Source organism: Columba livia, chromosome 18, assembly GCF_036013475.1.
Source record: "Columba livia isolate bColLiv1 breed racing homer chromosome 18, bColLiv1.pat.W.v2, whole genome shotgun sequence".
In the NCBI taxonomy this organism is placed as follows: domain Eukaryota; kingdom Metazoa; phylum Chordata; class Aves; order Columbiformes; family Columbidae; genus Columba; species Columba livia.
Window position 1 is genome coordinate 6,558,875 of NC_088619.1, and position 22,357 is coordinate 6,581,231.

Genomic DNA, 22,357 nt, shown 5'->3' on the forward strand with positions numbered 1-22,357 from the left:
CCCACAGCAACCCAAGCGGTGCCCCATCCCATCCCCTGCGGGATCCTCAGTGTCCAAGGGCAGGCCGGGAGCTCCAGCTCTGCTTTGCACCATCCTGCTCCTCCCCAGAGCTCAGGGTTTGGGCTGGGCAGAGCTCCCCAGGCTGGCTGGGCTGCAGCAGCTGCAAGGAGCAATTCTCTTTGAAGATATTTGATGCTCTGCTGAGCCCTAGATGCTGCTGAGAGGTACTGCAAAGAGCTGAAAAGAGGGAGGAATGGCAAATCCTGTATGCTGGAACAAGGGGGTGAGCAGCAGCCTTCTTCCCTGCCCAGGACAAAGCAGGATCATAAAATCATAGAGTCACAGAATACTTTGGGTTGGAAGGGACCTGCAAAGCTCATCTAGTCCAGAGATGAAGAGGAACAGCTGTGGAGCTGCAGGAGGAGGACGCGGGTTAATTAGCGATGGGCTGGGGGAGTCAGGGAGAAGTAGGTCAGTGGGTAACACACAGCACTGGGTTCTTGGAAAGCTGTGGTGGCTCCATGGCTTGTTGGGAAACTGGTGGTGCCCACAGCTGTCCCAGAGTGAGAGCAGATGAGCTGGGAGATGCGCTTATCTGCTCCTCCTGTCCAGCCCAAACAGCAGCCCTAACCACCCCTACTTAAAACAAACAATTCAGGAGCCCGGCAGGGATGAAGAGCAAGACCATGGGGACTTGGAGTGACACCTGGTGCACACATACCGACCTCCCACAGGAGAGCAGGAGAGCGTGGAGATGCCGGGGCAGGCAGGATGGATGGGATGGAGCAGGCAGGACCTCGGGGCGCTGACTCAACCCCCAACACCACAAGCTTCTGCGATGCTGGTGGCCCCGGGGAGTCCCCGTGGTGGAGGGGAGATGCTGCTGGGGTCAGTGCTCACTGGAGGAGGTTGGGGGAGAGACGTTTGTGAACAGGGACCCGGCGAGGTCCAAGCCAGCAGGCGAAGGCAGAGGAAAGAGCAGAGCTGCTGCCTTCATCCCACAGGTTTTGCTCTCTTGGTTCAGAGAGGGCAAAGTCATCAATTTCAGCTGTCTGCAGTTTGTGGCTCCATGGAAAACGCTGCCAAAAAATTGTTTTCAGCCACAGAGCAACTGCCTGGCTGAAGACAGAGGGACAACGAAGCTGGACAGGTGCCAGGAGGCAACTGACATGGGCCAGAGGGCATTGGGTGGCAAAATTAAGCCCCCCTGACAATGTGAGTGCTTTTCCGAACCTCCTGCAGTCCCTCTTTGCAAAGAGGGCTCTTAACACCCTCTAGAGTGCAGAGTCTCAGGGGCTGATGCAGGAAAGCACCATCAGCCTCAGGGCCGCATCCTGTCCTGGCCAGAGCCGCCTCTCCAGTCCTGCATCCCAACCCACCAGGACAGAACCAAGTCTTCAAAGAATCACAGAATCATTTTGATAGGAAGAGCATTGAGTCCAACCATTAACCCACCTCTGTCACTGCCCCATGTCCCTGACAACCTCATCTCTGCGTCTGTCCAACCCTCCAGGGATGGTGACTCCAGCACTGCCCTGGGCAGCCTGTTCCAATGCCCCACAGCCCTTTCTGGGAAGAAATGGTTCCTAATATCCAATCTAAACCTTCCCTGGTGCAACTTGAGGCTGTTCCCTGTCGTCCTGTCACTTGGGAGCAGAGCCTGACCCCCCCCTGGCTCCAAGCTCCTTTCAGGCAGTTCAGAGATCAGAAGGTCTCCCCTCAGCTCCTGTTCTCCAGCTGAACCCCCAGGTCCCTCAGCCTTGTGCTCACACATGAGCTTTGCAAAGTGTCTGTGTTGTGCCCTGTATAGAAAAATTAATATATGAGGAAAAAAGGGGAGGGAGTGGCTTTAAACAAGACAGAACGGAGCAAGCAGCAGGCAGAAGTAAAACGCAGCTTGCAGGACACCCCGTTCCCAGCAGCTCCACCATGCCTTGGCTCAGCACTGCCTCTGCAAACACTATTGTTTCTTGCAAACACTATGCATGAACATGGCCATGTGTGTGCAAACACTGTTCCCCTCATTCACAGGTGAACACAGCCCTGAAAGACCCTTTTCTCTGAGCCCACCCGAAAGCCCGAAGGCAGCAGCGCTTGTCCGAGTCCCCCCACGTCACCGTCACCCCCTGGCACGGGGGCACAGCTCCTGTGCCATCTGGAGCGTGACACAGCGGCAGCAAATCCAATTTATGAGGCAGCAGGGCCAGAGAAATGCCAAACACATCTGGCCGTGTCGGGTCGCCCCGCACCGCTGGCGCTCGTTATACTAGGATCTAGGACAAACCCTCGCCTTTGTTTGCTCCTGTTTGGGCATCATGAGCATCCTGGGCTTTGTAGAATGGCAGCTCGGGAACATTAACTCACCGTAGGGTTATTTTGTCTTCATGCTGAACTCTTCCTGGAGATGTCAGCTGCCAGAACGTGTCATTTCTGCTTCACGGCCCTGCCTTAGCATTTCGAGGACGTGACGGAGTGACAAGGAACAGTATCCTTGAAGGAAGGGCTCAGTCTGGATGGTTCTTCTCTTACAAACTAGTGTGAGCTGGGCTGAGCTGGTTGCTTGGTGTGACTCTGAAGGGGTCAGGGGGTGGCTGTGGTGGTGGGGACCTGCCGTGAGCTGTCCTGAAACAGCCTCGGTTACTGGGAGCTGGTCCCCAGTCCAAAGACAAGACTCAGGCTGCTACAGCTCTGCTTGGACCCAGTGAGTCCAGTGGGATGCTCCTGCCCACCCCATGAGTTCTAGTGCTTTGCCTTCCTTGACTCAGTTTACTTTGTAAAACAAAACAAAACCCCAAAACCAAACCCAGACAAACAACAACAAAAAAAACACGAACAAAAAAAACCCTCTCATCTCTTCCCCATGCAGCTGCTCCTGTGGAGTTTTTGGCTGCACTCAGCCAGAGAGACAGAGCTGAGGAACCAGAGCCGTGGACTGAAGGCTGAGACTTTTTCCCTTCCCACGTCCCTGCTGTGAAACGAGAAGGCACTTGGCCAGTATCAGCACAACAAGCCACATCCATCAGCTCTGGTTAAATACGGACAATTGATTCAAACTGTATTGGAACAGAGAGAAATCACATGAGCACACACACAGGTCACTGCACAAGGAAAATAAAGCCAGTCAGTTGCTGCAGAAGGTCCTGCCTGACCCATGGGGCGAGCGTGGGAGATGTGCAGAGGTCTTCACATCCTGGTGTTATAGCAGCATTCCCTGCCTGCCCAGTGCCACTGGAGTTACACCGGCCTTGATAAAAATGAGACCTGATTTTGAGCATAAAGCAGCTGCACAGGGTATCTTAGCTCTGCCAGCTCAGCTCTGCTTCACGCTGCTGCTGGAGGAGGCTGATGGAAGTGAAGTGCACGTCGTCCCCATCTTCGAAGCCACCAAAGAGCCACAGAGCCCTGCTCAGGCTCTTGGGAGCAGCTCTGATGCCAGGGGACACCGTGGCTTGCAGCCATGCCATGTGAAGCCCCAAGTCCCCCCTTTCCCCACCACTCCCCCAGGTCGGCTCGTGCAACGTCCCTTGCCCTCCATCCCCTCTAACAAACCCACTTTTGGGTCTATGTCTTTTATTCCCAGAACATCACTCCTGGCTTGGCTGGCAGTCCCTGGGGATTGGCCCCAACGCAGCCGCTCACACAGGGACACAGCCACCGCATTGACCACCACGAGAGAAGCCCTTTCCTGTTCACAGTGGATTTACAGGCACCCAGGGTGTTCTGCAAACCAGAGACATGGCAGGACCCATCCTTTGGGGCAGGGCAGAGCCCCACGACAGCAGAGTCCAGCCGCAGGCAGCGAGGGGACAGTGCCTTTTCACAGCTCACCAGACACCAGTTTGCACCCTGCAAAATGAGAACAACCTGGGGAAACCAGGAGAGCTCAAGGGCCGGGTGGATGCCAGGAGTTCGGGGAGCAGCACCGAGCTGGGGATGCAGGAGCTCAGCGGGATGGTGCCCCTGGGCTGAGCAGGGACATCTGCGGCTGATCCTGACCGACAGAAAATATGTTTTAAAAACAAAATGTCCTGACAGGCTGCGGTTGTGCCGGAGCCCCCGGCACTGTCTGCAGAGCCGAGACAGCGGCGGCTCCAGCAGCGCTGTCAGGAGCTCTTATGGTGACAATGGCTTTGGCTTGGGGGTGGCTGGGCAACAGGGATGAGGTTTCCTCCTCCAAAATAAAAAAGGGCCAGAGCAGTGGTTTTGGGAGAAGCCAGAGCAGCGGTTTTGGGTGAAGCCAGACCAAAATGCTGAAGGTCGCAGCCAAGGGGCTGCCACTCTGGTCACTGGTCCCCAGGCTCACAGAATGCCAGGACAGGGGACACCCATCCCACACTGTGGGACCAGGCACATTCAGAGGGAACATCAAGTACCCTTGTAAAATGAACGGAAACCTCTTCTTTTTTTTTTTTTCTTTTTAGATTTGCTTTCTGCTAGACCTATCCTTCGCACATACCCTGAAAAGGAAGGAGGAGTTGGACCATAAAGAGCTGGGACAACACAATGGTCACTTGTGCCCCATGATGTAAGGGTCACTGGGGAAAGGGCAGAGGACCATGGCATGAAAGCCCAAAGTGTCGCAGCCATGCAGGCAGTGGGACTGGGCTCCCATGGGCAGTGACAGGCACCATCACCAGGGGATGTTTACAACGTGACATTTTCATGCACTCTGAAAAAAAAAATAATTAAAATTACGGTTGGTTTTGAGGGCAAGAGCGTCACGGCTGCTGCCTTTGCAGCGGGGCACGATGCCGAGCGCTGCTCGCATTAGGACACGGGTCAGGGCACGCGTGGCTGCCAGCGCTGCTCGGGGACAGGAGCAGCCCAGCGGCTTGGGGTGCGAGGAGAGACGTGACAGTGGCTGCAGTGACAGCTGGGGAGAGGGGCTGTGTCCCCAGCCGAGCTGCAGGAGCACCCTGGGTGGGTGAAGATAAGCGGGGGGTTTGGTCCAACTGCATGGCAATGCCTGTAAAACCCTCTCTGTGCTCCTGAGTCTGGGATCTTGGGCATCTCCCGACCTTGTGCTAATGCTGTGGATCCACTGAAGATCTCACATCCCTTCTGGTACTGCCACAAGGAACCACGCATCCACTCCTGGCTCCCCAAAGCCATCCCTTGGGGGTGCAAGGCTTTCTATAAGCTTCAGAGTAGCTCCACTTCACACATAAGTTCTTTGGACAATGGCAGGACCCTATGCTGTATTTCAGGGGTTTTCTTACCTAATTCTGCCATTTTTCTCCTTGGAAATACCTTCCTTAGGCCAGATACCAGTCACCCAGAGCTGCACTGCCAGGCACGCCCCTGCCATTCCTGCCCTGGTGAATGCTTTTCCACTTTGTGTCATTTCTTTTCATTCTTCTTTTCATTCTTCTTCCGTCCCCCTTCTGGGCTCCCTCCCTGCCCTTCCCCACCTGCACCCTGAACCCAGGAGAATCAGATTGGTCTTGTTTTGGGGCTTTCGTGCCCCGAACTAACATCAGCCATGCATGGGGACGGTCACAGCATCCTCCCCATCCCCAGCCCACCCACCATGTGGAGGAGGTTCAGCCCCACCTGGAGCACCGTGAGGGTAACCGGCTGCTCAGCATACCTTGTAACAGCCATCAGTTGACCAGCCGGTGGCTTTGTTTGTCCTCAAGGTGGATCAGCACTCTGTGAAGCCATGTGCTTGTGTGTAGAGAGGTTAAGGTATGTGCTGCATCTGGCTTCCCTCCTCAGTGCCACCGCAGTGGGCAAAGTTGGGCAGAGCCAGGCATTGGGACCACTGGGACTGCTGGGACCACTGGGACCACTGCAGCCTGACGGGGAAGGGGCCAGGCAGGACCTTGCTCCCACACGGCACCTCAGGGCTGCGGGAAGCCCAGCACCACGCATCTCATCTCCTGATGACCCGAGAGTGTTGCTGCAGAGCGTGTCACCCCATGTCACCTGAGGAAAAGCCATGTCGGTGGCCCAAAGAGGAGGCGAGCTTTTCACTCCAGCTAATAATCCCGGCCAGGGCAAGATAAGAGATGATATAGAAACTCCTCCAAGCTTCAGAACAGCTGCACTAAATCCCTTTAGTCCTCAGCAAGACGTTTGTTTACAGGGAGACTAGATTTTATTAACCAAGGCTGTCTAGTACAGGCTGTCCGTGGCTCCCTGCCCGCCCCCCTGCAGCACCGGTGCTGGCCCCTCAGCTCCCTTAGGGGGGTTTGGGTCAGGGTGGCTTTTCAAACCTGAGATGCCCTCTTTTGCTTGGGAAAGCATCTGGAGGACGAGCTGGGGAGCACCGTGCCAGGGACAGTGTCCCTTTGCCCCCATGTCTGAGAGCAGCTGCTGCAGCTGTGACACCAGCATGTGTGACATCGCTTCCATGAGCCTGACTGGGGCTGGATCAGTCCCATTCCCTGGGAAGGTCCCATCCCCTCGGGCAGGACATGGCATGAGGATGCCCTTGGTCCTGCCAAAGTAGCAGGTGATGCCAGGAGGGATGATGCCAGCAGGGATCTTGTCTTGTCCCTCCTCCACCAGCACCAGAGAACCCCAAATCCAGCCCCTCTCTCCTTCCCTCACTATGAAAAACCTCAGCCATCAGCTCTTGCAACCTTACAATTACAGCCTTTAATTAAGCCATTAACCCCACCTGGCATTGAGGTCACCAGGCAGACAGTGGGGTGAGCGCTGGAGTTGGCGTGACACTCTCCAGGGCTGGTCACCCTCATGTGCCCCCCGAAACGGGGCTGAGCCGCAGGCTTTCCCTGCTGAGGGTGGCATGTACCCTTCGGCGCCCCTGGGAACAGGATCTGTCGGGTGACAGGTTGTTCCAGACAGGCAACACGGAGCTCACGTATGGCTGATCCATCTATGCATCGTGCTGGGGGGGCTGCGTCTCCTCTTTAAAGTGGGGGCGTAAGCTATAGTGGTTCAGATTTCTCCTCTCACCTGTCGCTAAATCAAAGGCCATTTGGATTTAATCTCCGGGAGAGACAGGTTTAACCCTCTCCTGTGTGTCCCCACGCTGGGGTGAGGACCTACCTCACTGACCTTGGGTACAGGGACAGACAGACAGACAGACAGACAGACAGACAGACAGACAGACAGACAGACAGCTGCCTCCTGCCCTCTCTTGCTTTTGCCTGGTCTCCCATCCAAGGCTCATTCTGGGCAGGAGAAGCGATATTTCACCCCAGAGGCTGTTGCTCACCCACCCACCACCTGTGGTGATGGGCAGCATCTGGAGACACACTGATGATGCAGCTGGGGACACACTGGTCAGCAGAGACAGTCTCGTGGGGGTTTCTCATTACTGACTGCTTCCTCCTTACCTCCCCAGCTGAACGCCAGCAAGCCCTGCTGAAAATGCAGCTGCTGTCACGTACACCGTGAATTTAACCATGGGCAGGAACAGGAGGCACAGGGGATGGCGTGGGGTGGGAGCATCCTGCGGCACAGGCTGCCTCTGTGTCCTGGGATGGGGGCAAATGGACAGGGTGCTGGGTGCTGGGGCACTGGGCTGGGGCACCGGGCACCCCATCGCAGGAGGGAGCGATGTACCAGCTCCATCAGGTTGCAGAAGCTGGCCCAGACTCATGGAAACGCGTCACAGTGCTGCAGACTATTTGCCACCACATTTATATCGCTGCTTCACTGGCCGCGAGCAATGGGCAAGGCACACGGCTCCTGTCAGCTGGGAAAGCGCTTCGCCCTGTGTGATCTGCTCACTGGGCAGTGCAGGTTACTGGGGCACCGTGTCCGGGACTGGAGCGATGCCCAGTACCAGCTGCTCCAGTGCTGAGCTGGAGAACATTGCTGCTGGCTGCCTCTGAACTGTGACCGCTGAGCTCCTGCGGAACACAGCCCTGCCAACCCAAACCGTTCTGTGATTCTATGAGTGTCCCCATCTCTGGGTGCCCACAAAGGTCCTGTGCATCTCTCCCTAGGGGAAACACAGGCTTCAATTATTACTTTTTTTATGATACCTGACCCCAGCTGGCTGGCCAAACCATCCCTGCAAAGTACAGTATTAAGGGACATCATCCTGGACACAAAATGCTGTAATGGAAAACAAGTCACTCTATTTGCACACAGTCCCCCCACGCTTTGCTTTCCCTGCTGTCAGTGGACATAAGCTAATATGGAACAAGATATTCATGCAAAAGGCCTTTGGAAATATTCATTGCTCATCTCTTAACAAGATTACCCCTGAAATCCTCCATTGCTCTGAGGGAGATTTAAAACCTTTCAGGCTCTTGGTAACCATAGCAGCACAGATGTAAAAAAGCAAAGGGGAGACAACTGATGTGAAAAATCATTGGGGATGTACAGGCAGACTGTGTGCGACCGCAGCACCAAGGCAGGGCAGGTTCTTGCCTACAACATGTTTCTTCGTCTAACATGACCAGTTTCTTCGTCTAACATGACCAGGGGCAGCTCTCCACCCTGGCCAGACCACAGAGGACACGTCCATGCTTTGCAAAAATGACTCAGGCTGCAGACGCTTGTATGATGTGGGTCCCATGGCACCAGGGTCACCTTCCTTGCCACAATTTGGGACACTTTCCATGGCTGGTGATGCTCCCCAAGGTTCCCCAGTGATTTCTTTAGCTCACAGCAGCTTCCCCACAGGATGCCAGCAATAATGGGGATGGTTTAGTCCCAGGATGGAGGACGGGGGTTCCCATTCCCTCCCACCACGGCTTCCTCCTTCGCCTTGGGCACCACTTCTGCACCTGTAAGATAGATATTGATTGAGTGTTGTGACGTTGAACAGACCCATGTTTTGAGGTCCATTGAAACAAAATTTTGGGAAATCAAGCAGTGGCAAGGGCATCACACAGCTCCAGGCACCTCCTGAGAGCTGGCTGAGCCCTGCAGAGCTTTGCCCAAATCGGCTGGGAGCTACCATGGGAAACGGGTTCATCTCCTCTCTTGAAAACCTCTGCCACTGTGGCTATCTAAGCACAATGAAGCATTAAATAATTCCTTTCTAATTAGAAAAAAAGACAAAGCTTTTTGGCTTTCCACATCTTCCGAAGCTGGGCTTAGATTACTTGCCATGCTGTGCTTGCTCACTGTCTTTGGCTCTTTGTTTCCACCGATGTCAATGGCACGCCAAGCACCAAAACATGATCACTGTTTCATTCACATGCCTAAACTCAGCACCCTCTGCTCATCCACCCCTTCTCCTGGTGTTGGCCTGTCAAGGTCCTGTGGCTGTGCCGTCACATCTTCTGCACCCTCAGCTCCTTCTGAGCACCACGGCTCAGTCCTTGGCTCCTTTGGGCTCTTCTCATGGCACAGCAAGAGCTTCACTTGCGCCAGGGAAGGTGCTTCATGGGATGGTGCAAAACTGGTGCACTGGGTAGTTTTGGACACCAGTGCCAGTGCTGTTTGGGACCCAACCTTTTCCTGCTCCCCGGGCAGGCTGAGCCGAGGAGAGGACGCTGCTCATTCCGATACAACCTCTTGGCTCTCCTCATGATAGGATCAGACAGAGAAGGCTCTTAATATGGCTGAACCGTTAACTGGGGAATTACAAGGCAGGAATAATTCTTGTGAAAAGGGCTTTTGAAATCAACAAATCCAGCCAGAACAAAACACAGAAACTACAGAAAGAAAACCAACTGCGTTAAAACTACAAAAACCAGCCCAAAGCTAGAAAAAAAAAATACATAACCAAATTGAGCATAAAGACTTATTTTAACTTTCAAGCAAGTTCCCTTTCTATTTGCATTTCGCATAAATCAGCTTCTGAAACAACTGTAGCATGAAACAGGGAAGGTAACGGCTGAGGACACACACCCAGACGGGGCGACCTGCAGCTCTACCGGCAAACACGCTGCCCGTCCCCACGGAGCTGGGACTGACACGCATCCCGCCTCGCACCCCATAAATCAACCAGCCCATCGGGGCCCCAGTCCCGCTGAACCCGGGTCAGTGCCAGCGGTCCTGCCTGCTTGGCATCCACCCATGGAGATCGCGGTCGCTTTCAGGGAGAGCTTATTTTCCCCTCTGGTTAAATATTCTACAAAATCAAAGAATAACAGACAGCTGAACGTGGAGATTATGACATATGGGTTTCAGAGAGCTCTTATTTTCCCCCTCAGGTCAAATATTTCATAGGTTTACAGAAGAGTTGGGCACATCTGCAGCAACCCCATCTGCAAACAAGTCCCCAGCCCCAGACAAGCGCAAGAAAATGATGTGGGTGACACCAACCCCTTCCATGAGCCACCCAATGGGCGGGGGACCCCCCACCGAGACCACGCCAAGAAACACACATTAATCTCCCGGGGGGGACAAAAGGGCAGGACGGCTGGCGCAGCACAAGGGCTGGGATGCTGCCGGCTCCCCGGCAGCGCTGGGCGATGCGAGCGCGATGTGCGCTGTAGCGCGGTGCTCTCCGTCCGCTTTCCAGCACTGAGCTCCGCGGATTGGCCCGGAGCACCCCGCTCTCCTCCCTCCCTGTCCTCCCTCCTCCAGCACCCTCCAACCCACGGAGATTGGACAGCCTGGTGCCACATGGCAGGGGAACCAGGATAAAAGATGAGCTGGACTTGGGGAATGTAGCGTCCGCGGCAGAACAGCCGGCTGAAGTTCGCAGGGAGGTGGCACCAAACTTCCCCGGCTGCATTGAGCCGGCACAGAGGAGGACAGACACAGACAGACAAACGGACGGACACCAGGGCTGTGGCCACCCAGGGACACTGCGGAGCATCCCGTCCCCTCTGCGCCCAGCCATGTCCTTGGTGGTGAAGGAGAAGAACCATGTGCGGTTGGTCTTCTTAGGTGCTGCCGGCGTGGGCAAGACGTCGCTCATCCGCCGGTTCCTGATGGACACCTTCGAGCCCAAGCACCGGCGCACGGTGGAGGAGCTGCACAGCAAGGAGTACGAGGTGAGCGGGGCCACGGTCAAGGTGGAAATCCTGGACACCAGCGGCAGCTACTCCTTCCCAGCCATGAGGAAGCTCTCGATCCAGAACAGCGATGCTTTTGCCCTGGTCTATGCCGTAGACGATGCCGAGTCCTTCGAGAGCGTCAAGAGCCTGCGGGAGGAGATCCTGGAGGTGAAGGAAGACAAATTCCCTCCCATCGTGGTGGTCGGCAACAAGGCGGAGAGCGGCAGCGAGCGGCAGGTGCCGGCGGAGGACGCCCTGTCGCTGGTGGAGCTGGACTGGAACAGCCGCTTCGTGGAGACGTCGGCCAAGGACAACGAGAACGTCCTGGAGGTCTTCAGGGAGCTGCTGCAGCAAGCCAACCTGCCCAGCCGGCTCAGCCCCGCGCTCTGCAAGAGGAGGGAGACACTGCCCAAGGAGCAGGGGCTGAGGCCGCCCATGAACAAGACCAACAGCTGCTCGGTGTGCTGAGCCGGCCGCCCGGGGCTGGGGGGAAGGCGCCGGCAGCACCGGCACCGGCTGGAAACTCAGGTGGGCTGGGTGGGGAGAGGCGCCGCCTCGGCCAAAACCAACCCTGCTGCCTCCCACCCTTTCCCTCCTCTTCCTCACCCAGCCCGCCGGGATCGGGGAGAGTTGGAGATAGCAAGGAGGAGGGACCTGGAAGGGATGCTGGTCACCAAAAGGGAGCGGGGAGAGGGTGAGATCCCAGAAAGGTGGGAGGTGTGCCAGGGACACCGCCGTCGGTCAGCCAGCACCATGTGTGTGTGCTGTGGCGAGCTTGCAGGCTGGCAGCAGGCACACAGCTCCTCCTGTGCTAGGAAAGGCGAACAAACAACAGGTCTTTGCTACACCCATCAGAAGGTAATTGCGGACACCTGTGCAGCTGCATCCACCCACCGGTGCCCCTCTCCCGGGTCTCCTTTGGGTCCTGTGTCACCTCGCCCCGAGCACTTGCATGTACAACCTCTTGGTGTGGCTACAACAGACCCAGTGTCCAAAGTAGTTTTGATTTTGTACCTTGGGTATGCACGTAGAGCATGCGATAGGGCAGTCTGTGCATCTCTTAGGTTTTCTCTTTTCTATTTTTGTGGGGTTTTTTTAAGCATACCCAATAAACCTGTTGTTGCAAAGTGGAGCTGGAAAACATCTGGGTTTCTTTCTTCTGTACTTCAAATGTTGCAGTGTTTTATGCCTACACCCCTTATCACTGCCTTTGCTTTATCTCCTCTATGCTCCATCCTTATCCAGAGCATCCTGGTACTGGCGGAGCCTCCCCAGCTCTCCAGCATCCCCTGCCTGTGTCAGGACATTTGGTGGTGTTATGATTTTCCTGTCAATTTAACCGCTGAAGTTTTTACCACGCATCAGTAACTAAAAATAAACGTCCAAGTACAGAAAAGAACAACAGCCATTAAAAGACAGCTGATCCACTGAAATAAAAACCATAAACACATTAAAAGGAGATAAAAAAGGAGTGGGAGAAGAGCACAGAAGGGCAGTATTTACCGTGCTTTAGCATGCACTGCACTGATTTACTCTCCCCTCGCACAGCCCACCCTTGCTGTAACAAGCATTTAACTTGCTCGGCAGCCACACCAGCACGATAAATAAAGATACTAAAGCTTGGTGGATTAAAGAACTACCCACCCTGGTTCAGACCCAAAGAACCTGGGCAATTAGGGAGCCCCAGCTTTCAGAAGCCCAGCCCTACAGCGTGGCCTGAGATACGGGTGTATAACTTCTGTTTGGCTTCTGTTTTAGTGGAAAAATGCAGCTCAGGGCATTCCCGGGGTAGCTGGGTTGTGCAGAGGTGGAAAAGCCCAACTGAGGGCTGGAGCTGGGTCTCTTTACCGTGTGATGTGGTGAAGGGCTATAAACACCTGCAGCTCATTTTCTTTCAACAAGCAGCAACAAGTGAAACTGCTTTTCTTATCCAGACACAGCTCGCAGCTCCTGAACACAGAATATCTGCAGCCCAGGCCGGGGAAGAGCCGGGGAGCGCAGCCGGAGCGCGTGATAGATGGAGCTGTGTACACAGGGCTTGGCCAGAGCTGTCCCTGCAAACATCCCACAGGGACACACCTAACGAGAGGAGCAAACTTTGCCTTTCCTTCTGCATCCCCGCCAGGAGGAGAGGGCAGCTGGGGAAGATGCTTCAGGCCAGAGCCTCTGGGAAAGCCAGGGGAGAGCAGGATCCATGCAAACACCCATCCCGGTCCCCCTCTGCCCTGAAGCGCTCGGTTGTCCCCAGCAGAGCTGTGGGGACAGAGGATTTACCTGTAACCCCAGGCACTTGCAGCCTGGGACACTTCTCTGGGTCAGGGGAACAGCAGATGAAGGGGCTCCCACCTCCAGAGCAGCTGCTCAAAGCTCAAAGCACACAGGAGATGCAGCATGTGGAGGGGAAGGTGGCCGTGACTGTGGTCCTGGGGCAACCAGCGCCATCATCTCCCTTGGCTGTGTGCCCAAGGCTGCTGTAATGCCCCAGTGAGCCAGCGGGACAAGGACATGGGGCTCCCTGCCAGCATAGGGTGACCAAGTCGTTGTGTAAATCACAACCCCTCAGAAGCAGTGAGGTCTGTGCCAGGACACCCAGCACGTCTCAGTGCTGTCCTGGCTGGTGCTGAGGTCTCTGCTGCTGCTTTCCTACCAAAACACCCCACACACACACAGAACCATGGGTTCTTTCCATCCCCAAAATATCAGAAAGATCATGAACATCTTACTATTGCAACTCCATTTCTTTCTTTCTTTCTTTCTCTTTCTTTCTTTCTTTCTTCCTTTCTTCCCTCCTTTCTTTCTTCCTTCCTTTCTTCCTTCCTTTCTCCTTCTTCCCTCCCTTCCTTTTCCTTCCTCTCTTCCTTCCTTTTCCTTCCTTCCTTCCTCCCTTCCTCCCTCCCTTCCTCCCTTCCTTTTCCTTCCCTCCTTCCTTCTTTCCTCCCTCCCTCCCTTCCTTCCTCCCTTCCTTTTCCTTCCTCCCTTCCTCCCTTTTCCTTCCTTTTCCTTCCTTTTCCTTCCTTCCTTCCTCCCTTCCTCCCTTCCTTCCTCCCTTCCTTTTCCTTCCCTCCTTCCTTCTTTCCTCCTTCCCTCCCTTCCTTCCTCCCTTCCTTTTCCTTCCTTCCTTCCTTCCTTCCTTCCTTCCTCCCTTCCTTCCTTCCCCCTTCACCTTCCTTTCCTTCCTCCCTTCCTTGTTTTCTTCTTTCTTCCTTCCTCCTCCCCTCTGACTCCCCCTTCTCCCCATTCAGCCCATTAACTCCACACTTGCCTCCAGAGCAGACACCACCTTGCCCTGCGCTTGACCACATCGCCCCGCAGAGAAGAGCTCTGAGTGATCCCTCCTGCCCTGTTCCCCATCACGTAGCACACCCCATCAAACCGCCGCGAGATGCTCCCGCTTAATTTGTGTACACAAACAATCAGGGAGAACCAAGACGCCGCCTGCAAGAGCTGCACCCCAGTGACAGCCGGGGGGGACATCAGCTGCGAGCCCCCGCTGTGACTAATTGGTGCTGGCTGCTGCAGTTTGCTCAGGTCGTGATTGATGGAAAGCCGCAGCAGCACAAACACTTAAACCAAGGACACCAAACGAGAAAGCAAAACATTTTAAAACTAAAAGCGGCACTTCTCTTTGGGGATATAATTAGCTGTATTTGTCTTTAGGGCCTTTCGCTAAGCGAGGCTCAGCACCAGGGAAAACAAGCCGATGTGCTCAGTGCTCTGGAAAAAGCAAACCTGCCGCCCCCGCGTCACCTGAGCCCCATTGGGGTTCTCCTGGCGGGTCCCATCCTGCAGCGTGGCTGGGATCCCACTGCAGAGCAGTTTTGCAGAGCAGCCTCTTGCAAACACCGCTTGCTCAGTTTGCACTCTGCGGTGTAACAGCCTCCCAGCAATACAGAAAGCCGCTTTCCAAATCCAATCTGAAGTTGCTTCCAAGCAAGGAATTTTTAAAAAGAAACGGCTCAATTGAAGTCACTTTTGGGAGGAGACCCTCCTCTCGTTGTAGCCATGGCACACATCACATTAGGGCTGCAAACAGGCGGTAGGAGAGTGTCAAAGCCCTTTCCAAGGAGCCTGGTGGGTGCAGGCAGTGCTGGGTGCAGGTATCATACAATCACAGAATCATTTTGGTTGGAAAACACTCTCAAGATCATTGAGTCCAACCGTTAACCCACCCCTGGCACTGCTCCATGTCCCTGAGAACCTCATCTCCGTCTGTCCAACCCTCCAGGGATGGTGACTCCAGCACTGCCCTGGGCAGCCTGTTCCAATGCCCCACAGCCCTTTGGGGAAGAAATTGTTCCCAGATCCAACCTCAGCCTCCCCTGGTGCAACTTGAGGCCGTTTCCTCTGCTCCTGGCGCTTGATCCTGGGGAGCAGAGCCCGACCCCCCTGGCTCCAGGCTCCTTTCAGGCAGTTCAGAGATCAGAAGGTCTCCCCTCAGCTCCTGTTCTCCAGCTGAACCCCCCAGGTCCCTCAGCTGCTCCCATCACACTGGTGCTCCAGACCCTCACCAGCTCCGTTCCCTTCTCTCAACTCGCTCCAGCACCTCAAGGGTGAGGTTTGGCCTCCCCAGTGCCCAGCACTGGGCTCGCTCACTCCTGGTCCCGCTGGCCACACGTTGCTGATGCAGCCCCAGGGCCCGGGCCGGGGTCCCTTTCCCGGGCCGAGGGGTCGGGCCGGGGGGTCGGGCCGGGGCTGCTCCCCCGGCCGGTGCTGAGAGCAATTCCGTACCACCACCTCGTGGGGAAAACTGCGAATTACAGCCGAGGACATTTTGTGAAAGGAAAGCGCTTCCTCCCATTTCCTGCCGCAAGGAGGGCTGGAGCGTTTGAAAACGCGGTTTAAGGGAGGGGGACCCACCTGTTTTACGGGACGGGAGGGACAGACGGGGCGAGCATCGCTTCTGCTTCTCAGGGCTGCCCAAATAACGCGCTTTATTTTGACCTGACGCGCAACAAAATCACGGGAACGTGGACACGATCAGAGAATACTTGTTTAGAGCGCTATCCAAGTGACTGAGCTTTGCTTGTGCAAATGGTTCTGCAAACAGGACTTGCCCGGGTTTTCGGCAGAGTGTGCAGCTTTTTCTGGGAAGAAATTTCATTAAATGGAAGTGTGTAAATGAGGAAAATGGTACCGTGTAATGCTTGGGAAGTGCACGTAAGTCAGCGTAAGTATTACTCTTCCTATGAAGCCCGTGGGACACCCAGGGCTCGCCTGCACCCAGGTAACCATCCGCCCTCCCATATTTCTTCCGCAGATAGAGCAGAGCGTGATGGCTCAGGGATCTGCCCGCTGCAGGACTTGGAGCATTTGCCAAGAGGATTTGCAGTACTTTGCCTTTTAATTGACAGCTCAACCAATGGTACAAGCATGCAGAACTTTGCTTGGTGGTACAAAGGCTTTTCAAAATCAAAAGCCTCTGTTTAGGAGCCTGGACAAGTCGTAAAGCCCTGAGGACTCAGGACAGACTGCGGGCAGGTAGCACGTGGGGGGATTTCGCACCGAGCAGCCTCACGGCTCGTTCAGGTCAAGCCCCCTTTACTAATAATCGTATTTATTCAAAGCAAAGCAATCTTCCCGCTTATTGTGTTTGATAACATTTTAATAACCCTGAAATCATGACTGCACTGGGACCACGTTTTCATCAATGTACAAGCAACTCGTTTCCAATGCATCCGACAGTAAAAACCAAAACAAACACCGGGGGCACACACAAAGTGTCATATTCGTTTTTCTAATGAAACACTTTTCATTAGAGAGAAGCAAACGGTGGGAGCGCGAGGGGTTTTCGACCGGTCAGCTCGACTGTCTTTGCAGGGGCTGGTGGAGGGTGGAGTCTGGCAAATGTTAACCTGAGAGATGGGGCATCCGCTGAGGACACCAGACCCCACTAGAACATGGGCACGCGAGTCTGTCCTCCCTCAGGAAAGCTTCAGCAGGGATGGGTGCGGGAGATACCCCCCGAATTGCAGACGGGTGTCAGGGGAAGGGACCCCGTGGGCAGGAGGGGACGCGAGGGCAGCGCTGGGGCTGCTCCCGCGGGCGTTAAGGTTTCACGGGTGCGTTGCCGCCATCCAAGAGACGCAAGGACCTGGGTGGAACAGTCCGAGAGACCTGCAGGGAGCGGAAATGGTCCTGTGCGGTCCGCGGCCTCCTTCAGCTTCCCACTAAGAACACCGTGAATCACAGACGTTTCCAGACAATTCCAGGGCTGCCGTTCACCCCGGGGTTCGGGGGGTACGCCGGGCATCCGCGCCGTTTACAGACACAGTTCTTCTTGAGCTCGATATCCGATTTTTCCGACCTCCCCTTCCCTGAAACTGGCTAACGCAGGACTTGAGCAGAGATGGTACATTCAGCATCAACACCGCGATACAATCAGCGCACCTGGCACCTGTACAACGCGGGAACTCCGGCAGACGTTGAGCAGCAGTTCACACACCGCGGCCGTCGTTGGTCCGGAATCACAGGCATCCTCCACACTATTGCTGAACCCAAACCCTTAAGGGTTTTTCAATTCCATTTTCCAGACTCTTCCCACTCCAAAAATTCTTAACATATACAGATATCCATATACATTTTTTGAGCTAAAATGCTCCTTCACACACACAATCATATATTGAATTAGCAAGAACAATTATATATTATTGGAGCAGAACAGCAGAACTATCTGCTCCGCCAGTGCCGCCCACAGACTGGACAAGTGATTCAGAACAAGTTTGACAGTTTGAGAACACTTAGGGAAGAGAAACTCTCTTGGCCTAAAGACCGGGGAGTCATGCAGTGAAAGCGCGATGGAGGACACGGGAAATGCAATATACAGAACACACCTTGCTAAAAATGCTGTCTTGCAAAGATTCTGGAGCCATAAGGTGAATCCTCATCATCAGGAGCTATCTTTACAATTTCAGAATATTGGACAGTGTTAAAGCAGAAAAGAGTACAACACTGAAAATAAAAAGAGCTTTGCAAACACCAAAAGGCTGATTTTGGCCAAAAGCTGTAATTGTTTTCATACACCAAGGTGGATACTAAATTTTAGGAGTGCATCTGATTTACAAAACAGGGAAGACGAAAGCTCTTGTTAGCTAAAACATCCGACGCCGTAATGGACTTTGACACTTCAGCAACCAAAACCTGGGGACGCTCCTTGCTAAGAAAAACAAATACAAACCAAACAAAAAACCAAGGGAAGGAAAAGAGATGGGAACTCCCTGTGAGTTCTGTTATAAACACCTGGAAGAGGGAAAAAAACAGGTGGATGGGGAAGCAGCTCACAGTGAAAAACCAGCACGGCAATGGCTGAGCAACTTCGGGGAGATATTGAGAATTTAGAAGAGGCTTCTGACGGGGTATTGTAGCAATTTAGGTAACAGAAGTCACCCCAAGTCTAGATTGGATGATTTTTAATGGTATTTTGTCAGCCAGCAAGCTCTCAAGAGTCACTGGGGTCCCCCCGCCCCACGGGCTTTATTGAGCTCCCAGTTCGTGGCACAGCAAGCAGCAATCCCAGTGAGGGCAGACGGACTCAGGCCCAGCGGGTGAGGCTGTGAACGGCTTTGTTACCATCCCAGTTCTTCGCCTTAGGGGTTTTTTGCCTTCTCAAATGAATTAGCAGAGAACACCAGCTCCTCGGCACACAAAAAAGGGAGATGGAGCAAGTTTGGGTCCCTCCCCAAACCTGTGATTTACCTCCTAACATGAGCCACTGTGAACATCGGAACTCCAAAACCTGAAAGGCCAAACATTTTGGTGTTTCTAACTTATTTTATTGATGGGCTATTTGCCTAACTCATAAAATATAGTGGAATTGGCTTCTTAGAGCCAGAGACATCCAGGTCCAGAAAACAGAAGGCTAGAGGGTGATTGAATGGTGGCACTGGTGAGCAGCCATCAGCCTCACGGTACTTGTAGATGTCAACAATTCACCTACTATAGACATGAATAAATGAGAAGAATGTAATTCTAACAACAACAACAAAAGGATTACTGCTTTTGATATCATATCATATCATATCATATCATATCATATCATATCATATCATATCATATCATACCCTGGCTGCGATATGCAAAGTGTTGGTGGCGCAACCTGATGAGAAATGGATCAAGCGGGACAAGGAGTGACTTGCCTGTACACTGGATTCTCAACATTGAAAGAGTTAAACTTCTTCCATGAAACACTTCAACACACTTAACAATATATATATATATATATATACTTTAGTATCCCCTGCATTAAAAGAAAAATACACATTATTTGAACAGCCAAGAAAAAACTGCAATTTATTAAGTTTCAAAGAATCTTCGTACTCTTGAAAGCAACTTTCGGTGCATGTTCTTTAACAATCACATTCTATGAGGAGAATAAACATTAAAAGCCACAATTGTTTTTGTTTTAATCTCAGAGTTACAGACATCTTGAATCCAAAAAGGCAAAACCAAAAGAAAAGCCTCAAAACAAACCCACCCCCCGCCCCCCAACCCCTTCAACAGAAATGTTCATTCCCAATTTTAAAATATCAGGAGTTTTCCTACAACTCAATGCTAAACTTCAGCATGGAAAATTGTATGTAAACACGCACATACACACATATTTTATATAAGTGTGTGTGTGTATATATATATAAAATATATATGTAGGAGGCGTGTAATGGCAATGAGATGCAATTACTCTGAGGAAAGGTTACTCAGCTAAATACACTACTGAAACTTGAGAAACAAAACAAGTCTTGAACCCAGTTTGTGCATAGTTCATGATCCTCTATAAAACCAGCTTTTGTTAATTTGCAATCTTGCAGGACCCTTTAAATCTGATAAAACCATTAAAAAGCTAATCTTCCAAAAAAAAAAAAACCAACAATAAAGAAAAAAAATAAAGAAAAAAAACAAAGTAATGCACAAGTTTCCTGATCCAAGCAGGCAGGGAGCACAACGTTCATATAATTTTAAAACATACATGAAGTGTATGTTATTCCATTGTCTTTCTTCCTTTCAAAACAATCAAAAACATTGATCTTTTTTTTTTTTTTTTAAACATAAAGCGATTTTTTTAATATATAAAGCACTCTTCAAACATCTATTTCTTTTGAGTCCATTATTTGGTAAATATGTAACTGCTACACATTAGATTAGGTATTTTCTTCTTTCTTACTGTCTTTTTTTTTTATTTTATTTTGTTTTTTTTTAATAATATCTTCAGTGCTAGGAGTTGGGTTTTTAAAAATACATGAAATGGTGTGGAGTTGCTCCTCGGGAAACCCGGCTTTCCTGAGACATCTTCCACCATGTGCAAGATAGTGATCACAAAGTGTTCGCCACTTCGACGAAGAGGAGGAGAACAACAACAAAAAGAGTACACAGCAATGGCCAAAGAAAAGGAGAATACAACAACACTGTTCAATCCCAGAGCTCTGAAGTAGCATATCTTCATTCTGAAAATAAGTTTTCTTTACGATGGAAGTCTTTTTTTTTTTTATTTTTTAATTCCTTTTTTTATTTTAAAGTTTGAAGGAGAAAAAAAAGGTCTGTAAACAGGTGGGAGCCAAGACTCCTGGCTCCTCCAAAAGCAGTCAAAACCTATGTCCAAGTGCTTGTTTCTGTTCCTGCTTGCAGGGGAACTATCCGCTCTTTACAATTATCTATGGCCACAGTTCAACAAGAGTTATTTTTGTTTTTAAACTTTATACTCCGAATGGAAAAATGGTGCAATACTCCGGTAATAATCTTCTTGCATTAGTCCACAATAAAAAGCCGCTAAAGGTAGATATACATATTATTCTCCAGAGATACACACTGTAATTTTTAAAATGCGATAAGAGTCCTTGAGTAAACATTTACACGTGAATTGTCGCCGGCCCCTTCTATCAGTTTCTTTTTGTTTTCTTTTTAACATCATAGGATTAGCTACAAGAAGGGCTGCGGACACTCAGTGCAAAGTTAGAAGCTAATAACAATTAAACATTTGACCAATGAGCAAATCAAAAGCATATACTGAATAAAAGGAAAACACTTCACGCTTGTAGTTAAACCACACGTGGGCACACACACACACACGCACACACACACACACACACACACACACACTCGCACATACACCTTTCCCAACAAAAACGTATAGTCCGAACTTTAAAAAAAACTTCTTGGAGCCTGTTTTTTGTGTACTGATGCTGACCTGGAAGTGTAATAATTAGACTTAGAAAGTGTTCACATTTTGTCGTTGGCCTGCTGGATTCAAGTATTTGCATGTTGATATGTTTGTGGTTTTTTTTTTTAATATTTTTTTGTCATTTTTCCTTTTTTTTTTTTAAGTTTTTTTTAAACTTTTTCTTTTTTTTTTGGGATTTAAAAAAAATGACATGAAAAAGTAATGAAACAAGGGTAATGTGCATAGGCAGATCCATGGGAGTAGTGGACACAGAGATACCCCACCCTGCCCTCCCTCCCCCGCTCAACCTGTACAGTCAAGAGTTTCCATCCAGATTCGTCACTTCTGTACCAATGGTAAATATCTCACTTCACCCTTTCTGATTATTGGGTCCGCCTCTGGTAATGTGCATAATAGTCACAGGCTCATTTTTAATAGGCTTTCATTTCCCCTTCCCCCCACCCCCCACCCCCAAGTTGATAAAATAACCCTTTCCAGCCCAAATTCTGAAAAGTGCCCTTCATGATAGACCTATTCTAAGCAGCTTTTATACTTGGTTTTTAAAATCACCATACAAACATAAAAAGACAACATAAAACAAAAAGCCATGAAAAAAAAACAACAACAAAACCTGTCATTAGCATGTGACACTGACCAAGAGTAGCCCATACTGTTTCATGAACAGTTCACAAGGACTTCTGCAGTTTCATTTTTGATACTGGACAGAGGTACTAAAAAAAAGGGCTGCCAGTCTGATGGGTTAAAGCTGGATTTCTTCATCAAGCCCAGGACTGGAAAGGGTTACAATTTTTATTTTCCTTTAGTGCTGATGATTGTTATTTCCATTTTGTTTCTCTCTTTTGTTGTTTTCTCCTAGATGGACTCCCCGCTGAGAAGATCACCCGGAAGAAGAGTATTCAAAGGTGTGGGGCTGCCGATAACTCTGCCGTCGTCGGTGCTGGGGGGTCCCCAGAGGCTGCTGGAGTACTGGGGGACCCCCCCCCACAGCAGGTCGCTGCTCCCCTTGCCCCCCAGGCAGGGCGGGTTCCAGTGCCCGGTGTCGCTGCGCACCAAAGCGTGGGAGCTGCTGGAGGAGCCCAGGCGGGTCTGGCCGGAGCCGCTGTTGGATTGCCAGCTGGAGGTGGGCGGCAGCGCCTGGCCCTGCGCTAAGAAACGGTTCACTTCTTCTTCGCCAGCAAACTCGGCCAGGATGGTAGTGTTTCCCAGGACACACCTGCGGAGAAAAGCAAAAGGCTCAGCGGCATGAAACACAGGGCACAAAGGGCGTTTTTTTGGGAATATCTGGTGTGAATGTGATTGCGCCACTGTG

The 22,357-nt window shown here is 51.8% G+C and overlaps 2 protein-coding genes across 16 annotated transcripts in view; one reads left to right on the top strand and one right to left on the bottom strand.

The window, feature by feature from the left end:
* The first annotated feature begins 10,225 nt into the window (after positions 1-10,225).
* Positions 10,226-12,012, top strand: LOC102095021 (GTP-binding protein Rhes). The gene has a single exon (XM_005503140.3). It carries the CDS (start codon positions 10,722-10,724, stop codon positions 11,346-11,348), a length of 627 nt encoding a protein of 208 aa, XP_005503197.2. The 5' UTR covers positions 10,226-10,721; the 3' UTR covers positions 11,349-12,012.
* Positions 12,013-20,345: 8,333 nt separating this feature from the next.
* TNRC6C (trinucleotide repeat containing adaptor 6C) overlaps positions 20,346-22,357 on the bottom strand; it is a 309,563-nt gene continuing 307,551 nt past the window's right edge. For all 15 annotated transcript variants that reach the window (XM_065034685.1, XM_065034694.1, XM_065034687.1 and 12 more), the window contains one exon: positions 20,346-22,261. In XM_065034685.1, the coding sequence (XP_064890757.1) occupies positions 21,901-22,261 (361 nt within the window). In that variant the 3' untranslated portion in view covers positions 20,346-21,900. The remainder of the gene's footprint in view (positions 22,262-22,357) is intronic.